General features: G+C 34.2%; 3 protein-coding genes across 3 annotated transcripts; all 3 read left to right on the top strand.

Annotated features, from left to right (window-relative positions):
* Nucleotides 1-1,243: 1,243 nt before the first annotated feature.
* Nucleotides 1,244-1,570, top strand: C922_05368 (hypothetical protein; the record flags this gene model as incomplete). The annotated part of the gene is made up of 1 exon (XM_008820939.1): nucleotides 1,244-1,570. The coding sequence occupies one exon, from the start codon at nucleotides 1,244-1,246 to the stop codon at nucleotides 1,568-1,570; it is 327 nt and encodes a 108-aa protein (XP_008819161.1).
* Nucleotides 1,571-4,010: 2,440 nt separating this feature from the next.
* Nucleotides 4,011-4,424, top strand: C922_05367 (hypothetical protein; the record flags this gene model as incomplete). The annotated part of the gene is made up of 1 exon (XM_008820938.1): nucleotides 4,011-4,424. The coding sequence occupies one exon, from the start codon at nucleotides 4,011-4,013 to the stop codon at nucleotides 4,422-4,424; it is 414 nt and encodes a 137-aa protein (XP_008819160.1).
* A 63-nt stretch (nucleotides 4,425-4,487) lies between these two features.
* Nucleotides 4,488-4,697, top strand: C922_05366 (hypothetical protein; the record flags this gene model as incomplete). Its single annotated transcript, XM_008820937.1, has 1 exon — nucleotides 4,488-4,697. The coding sequence occupies one exon, from the start codon at nucleotides 4,488-4,490 to the stop codon at nucleotides 4,695-4,697; it is 210 nt and encodes a 69-aa protein (XP_008819159.1).
* Between the last annotated feature and the right edge of the window lie 1,861 nt (nucleotides 4,698-6,558).

Here is a 6,558-nt window from a genome sequence, read left to right as displayed (position 1 = left end):
CTTCCCGTTGTCTGATTCTTTTATGTTCAACCTTAAGAGTCTGTATTTCATGTCATCTATAATTTTTCCTTCTTGATTTTTTGTAGTTGTCGCGCGCTTTTTGATTTTTTTATATTCAATCTTAAAAGTGTGTATTCTAGGTCATTTATAATTTTTCTCTTTTTCTTTCCTCTTTCTGTTTTCTTGCTCTTTTTTTTTTTTAATTACATCATACATGTTTCCTTTTCAATTCCGGAAAAATAACAATGTGGACTCTTCTCTCTTTTTTTTCTTCTGATTATACGCTGTTACTTCCTTACGTATCCTTTCTGCTCCTTCAGATATACAGACAGATATTTGAGAATAATTTCTTTTACTATAAGAGAAGTTTTTTTCTTTACTTTTAAAAATTATTGTCACTAAATGATTTCTCCCCTATAAGACTTAAGAGCTGTGTACAGATGCATTATTATATACAGAGTAGATTTTTCTACGTATATTTATTCATGTAGGATAGATGAGAAAGAAATAAGAAGTTACATGATTCGTCTTCTGTTCACTCCCATGCGCCCCCGTGTTTTATTCTTTGTGGTGATTATTCTTGTGAGGCTGTCAGTAGATAAGAAGTCTAATAGAATGGAACAGAATCTTACATCTGCAGTAATATATACACAAATAAAGAATAAGCGTAGTACGTATTAATAATTTTCTTAATATGTGAAGAATATCAGATTCTAGCATGCATAGATGTCGAATGTTACTGTTGAAGTGGCACCTTTCATCAAGAGTCAGGCACTAAATTTAACTGAGCACTAGAAGTACCAGAATGAATGTATATATAATGAACACGCGCAAGGAAGGGTTGAATACCTATCTGACCGAGTTAAGGAAGATTTGCAACCTATTCTAAGGAGAAATGATAATACATTAGAGCGAGAATAGGCAGACTATTTTCTTGAAACTGAAAACAGCCTGTACCCTAAGCCACAGCCAAATCCTAATACTAAACAGAAGGAATTAGCAAACCACTCTTTCCGAAATTATAGAGAGCTTATATGAGGAATCAGAGAAAAGTCTGGACCCAACAGAGGAATTCCCCCAAAATTCATACGACCCACCTCAGTTAAATGAAGAATACTAGATCGTTCTCAACAACTTTAAGGAAAAAGATATAAATGAAATAATCGATTCAGTGTGTGATAATTTATTCGGGAAGGCGATGCTAGAGAGAGGGATAAGTTTGCAAAAAAATGCCAAAAGGGGGATGCACACCTTGAACGACCCTTTATCCTATTACTTGGGAAAATTAAAAAGTCAGCATAGCGCGGATGGGAACATTGAGGTGGAACACTTGCAAAGGAGCAATCATACTATTCACACAACCATGAGGATCATGGGGGAGTATCACAATAGACACTTTTTCCACTACATCGTAAGGGATAATTTTCCCGAGTCCAATCATGACTGTTTTATAAATGTGGTTAGAAAGGCCTTTATCTTATCTGTAAATGAGCTAGTTACTATGGAGGAGCCTCAGTTAAATAAATGTGTACTCGAGTCAGGGATACTCATGGTGAGAGCACAAAGATAACCGTTCAGAGAAACACGCTGAGCGGTAGGTACACATGTATATATGCATATATAACATGCCAACAATAGCAAGAATAAATATTCTTGTACCTATATGCTTATATATACAATTATCTGATAAAATCTTCTTTATTGAAAACAGGAGCCAGGTGGATTATACCACACAGTTTCAGCAATTACTGGTGCCCGACTGGCATCGTGACTCTATTTTTTACCATGAAACGGTATTTTGTCATTGAAAGACAAATATATGTGCTGTGTGTATTTTGAAGGAGGCAGTGAATTAAATTTATATGTAAAGTTGGTCAATTTTGGTTTCTTTAGATCAGGATATCAGACCTATCATCGGTTGATCTAAACTCTGTTAATGTTTTCCTCCTTTTCCTGAAGCATTTATACATACATGATATGCATAGCTTGCTATTTATAGGATTTTACGATTACAGCTGTTGAAATTATTCAAGAGAAATTCTTTATTTTACTCCTTAATTGTGGTAAGGATTTAAAAAATTCATTTTTTTACGTGGTGGCATGTTTCATTGCGTCTATAAAATAGGTGATTAGAATGGAAGTGATGTTTTGAGGCTGTATAATAGCAGTTAGAATTCCCTGAATTCTAAGGTAAAGGTACAAGGAGTACGATACCTGAAATCAGTGTACACATATAAATTCGGCATACTTACCGTAACCTTAGATGTCAATAATGCTACTACGCTTCATTCTTTCTAGTTAAATTTAGCATAATGTTTATATAATATGTTTTCACCTCGTAAAAATTCCATTCATGGTTTCATTATTCATATATAATTTATTGTAAATATCCCAATGAGAGACATTTACATGGAAAAAGGTCCAGAAGGAATTGTTAAAAAACACAGAGCTCGCAATGAAAGGAAGATCATTAAAGTTTGGATTATTCTATTCAGAAAAAAAAAAAAGAACGGAAAGGACATTTATGGCGTCAGCATTTCTTCGCTGAAATAGAACTATACCATGTTTACATTATGAACAAGAAAGGAAAGGAAAAAACTGCGAACTGTCCATGATAGTAGAATTTGATCGAAACAGTGGTTTATTCTGTGCTGCAGTAGCACCTATCGATAGTACATATATTTAATACGTTCTTTTACATCTTCCAGATTTAAATTAGAAGTCATGCGGATGCTGTTGATTATAAATCAATGAAAGAAGAGGGGTAATATAAAGGGGAACGTCGTTCTTATTGGTACTGTACCATACATAATAAGAGGGAAGTACAATTTTCTCTTGACTAAGATGCAGAAATAATGGTTGCTCTTGTATACTTAGGAGATGTAATCCTGAGCCGAAGGACCACTGGTGCTATAATGTATGCGCTGCCGTTGTAATCAAGTTATAAATCTTTGAAGTTATCAGCGTTAAATGTACAGAAAAATATTTGAGAATTCTCCTTATATGCTCTATTCTGGAAATTTTAGAGAACAGAATTGCCTGTAAAAATATCTTATAAACAGGGGGAAGTTTCATGTAATAGGTAAGACTGCCATTCTGCTTAGCAACAGGAAATTCACGTCGTTTTGTTTCATGAATATTTCGACGCGCCTCCAGTGTCAGTGAAGAAATAAATTTTATACATTTCCTATGACATATTTCTTTTTTTTTTTTTTTTTCTTATTGGTTAAAGAAATGTTCTGGGATGTCTTAATTTATTTAATTAAATGCCTTTGCTTTTTTTAAAATTTCTTAATTTTCCAAACTCTTTATGAAGTAAAATATTCATTACTACATATCTTAACGTAGTTTAGAATATCTGAATATATCCAACGTATTCTAACATATTTCAACATATATCAACAGATTTTATATCATATTTTAACATGGATTAGCATATTTCTATATCTTTCAACGTATTTTAACCTAGTTTATGATAACCTGACGCAACCGCCATCTGTTATGAATTTAGAACAAATTTCGCGCAAGTAATAGCAGCCTGCTCTGTATACTTTATAAACCGGAAAAATTGAATTAAACCACTATGGCTTCTGTCAGAAAATCCAATTCCGCTTGGGCTGACCACTGCTCACCGAAGAGTAGCAGAACAAAGGGAGGATGCTCTAGCACGAGTGCAGCTGCGGAGGGAAGCTCAGATAGTCTTAACTCGCGAAGATCCTTTTTTCACTCGTGTTTGGTTGCATCTGTTGTTGTCTCCATTTATATTTTGCTACCAGTAAGCTATGTGGAGTAAACATTTCTCGAATAAATAATACGCACGGTGTTGCAATCTTTCATTATGCTCTTACATAGAATTCTCTATACCCATCTTCCAGATGCTTAAATGCAGAGAGTGGTGCATACGTATGAACTATAAATATTATTCATATGCGTAATTTATACAACATCTGTCTTTGTAAACGTTCTTTAAAAATTCCTCCCAGAACCTAACCCCGTTGAACAGGAACGTGATGCCGCAATTAAAAGGAAGGAATTTATCAGAGTTAAATGAAGATGGATGCTTCAGAAGGAAAAGCATATATAGACATGTAGATTCGTCCGATTCAGAATCCGATGATAATGTGCTATCCTCGCCTGATGAAATGGATTTAGGTGAAAATGAGGAGGAGGACGCTTTGGATTCAGATAAAATTGTTGAGCAGAAATATGAAGAGAAGAGTGACTTATGTAATATTAGCTCGTCTAGATTGGACCAAGCTCAAGTTATACTTACTAGCGGTGTGACAAAAGCAGAAATAGAGGAAGCGATCAATAATATGGAAGAGGTGTCCTCAAGGAATGAGATTATCAAAATGCGGAAGGACGCATATGCTCTTGAGATACTGACCGTTTGCAAAATGATAAGTGCTTTATTCATCTATTAAGAGGAGTTGAAAGAAGGATATCAGGTAAAAGAAGAACTTGATCTCACTCATTGGAATAGAGTAATGTCCAGATGTTTTGTTGTACTAACAAAGAAGGAACAACACTACAATGGACTTTTCGACAGCTTCATCAGGAAAGATGACTTGACCAAACAGGAATTTGTGAATTTCTTGAACAGTTGCAAAAAGGAGGTTTCTGAATTGAGAGAATCTGTAGAGAGCTTTGCGATGAGAGAATTCGATGCAAGAATAATTCCAAAAAGGGGCAAGTAAAAATGGGATTTTCCAAGTGGAAGAAATTACACAAAGGAGTGATAGAACGAATAATTCTCCAAATATATATGCCAGTGGCAACAACTATCGCGCAAGGTCATAATATAAAGGGGGATTCAGAGGAAGCCTATGTTTTCCTTTCATGGTATAATTGAGCGAACTGACTTCGAACAACCGAGATCTCATAATCTTACGGCTCACCGCTGCCAAAAGGAAAACCAAAGGAAGAAGAATATCGTTTCGAAGTCTTCTATAATATACCATCCGTGACCTCCATATCGCGTCGATAAATATCCAGCTGGAAGGAAATGATACCAATGGGAAATATAGAAGCTGCTTAGATTGGTAGTTTATCTAGAAACGAAGTACATTTCTCTGAAATTCTATTTCTAAGAAGTGATAATATTTTTTATATATGTCGCTTCGCTCCTGAGTTAACTCAATTTTTTTAGTTTGTTTCTTTGAAACTTTTGTTTAATAGTAAAGATTTCACAATTAGAAATTAACTCCCACTTTGCTCGGTGTTTACATCCCTTTTAGTAAACAGAATTAATGTATCTATAACTGTAGTTTTCTACGCACTTTTGCGCGTAAGCTACCTACAGGCATATAAGATCACATAATATAGGTATTTCTCTATAATATAACAGTTTAAACTGCTAAGTGGAGGAGAATATACATTTAGAAAGTAAATTCGCTCAGGACAGTAGACACTTGTTAGAAGAGTTAGAATTGTTATTTGGAAATTCCTTTCCAATAGAACAAGGAAGTCTGAATGAAGAGTCGCAGGGTAGACGTTAATCTGACTTGCGTTAATTGCTGAATATACATGGAATAGGAAAAATGTCTAAGAAGCGTGTGCATATTGAGAAATGATTTACATGGCACATAAGCCATTGCTACATAATGTCTATCGTGATAAAGTTGTAAAAGTATGGTTATTAATGTTACAGCATCAAGAGCGTAATTAAGACACTTGAAAAATGATAAAATATAGCTGAAGAAAAAGGAGAAGCTTAAAATATGATGATGTGATTCGGTAGGAATAGAACACATTGTTTAATACCATGTCATGAAGGTTATAATAAATCCATGTAAATATTAAGATAATACATTGAACAGCCCTTTGATAGCATAAAATGCCACAACGCAGTTACGATATTCATATAATGGATAGCGCGTGAAATTATTTAAAAGGAGGAGCCCTAAAAATGATAGAGAATATTCTGCATATGCATGCGCCTTCCTTAATTTAAATGAGGCGTTATTACTGGAATATTCTTTCTATTAAGGAGCAGAGAATTCATTCTAAATTTCCTTCACATAATTAAAATTTTTCTTATATGCTTCCCAAAATGGAATAAATTATGGCTACATTTTTATGTCAGGGGCTGTCGATTGTTTTGAGTGTAGAAGTACTTTTTGAAGTCGACTGTTAAATTATAATATTAACGGAGCAGTCACATATATATAAGAGAAGAGAAAAAAATGGAACAAGGAAGAGAAAAATAAAAGAATAAATAAAAAAGAAGAGAAGAACAAAAAAAAAGAAAAAAAGCAAAAGAAGAAGAAAAAGGAGAGCGAAAAAAATAGAGGAAAAAAAAAGAAAAAAAAGAAATAAAGAGGGGCCCCATCAGGTGGAATAATATATATACCTATAAGCAGCTGAGGGATGTTTCCGTGGCATAATATACGAAATTTTGATGATAAAGCATGAGAAAATCCTGTTTATCCGTGTAGTACACTATATGCCACTGCGCGACGAATATATGAAAGCGGAGAATATGGCGAAGCAAATTCAAGATATAACAGCTTCCGGATCGAAGAAGCACGAAAGCAATACTTCACTAAACATAATAAC

This window comes from Plasmodium inui (genome assembly GCF_000524495.1).
Source record: "Plasmodium inui San Antonio 1 unplaced genomic scaffold supercont1.61, whole genome shotgun sequence".
NCBI classification, from domain to species: domain Eukaryota; phylum Apicomplexa; class Aconoidasida; order Haemosporida; family Plasmodiidae; genus Plasmodium; species Plasmodium inui.
The sequence above is the reverse complement of the archived record's forward strand: the minus strand, read 5'-3'. Positions and strand labels throughout refer to the sequence as shown.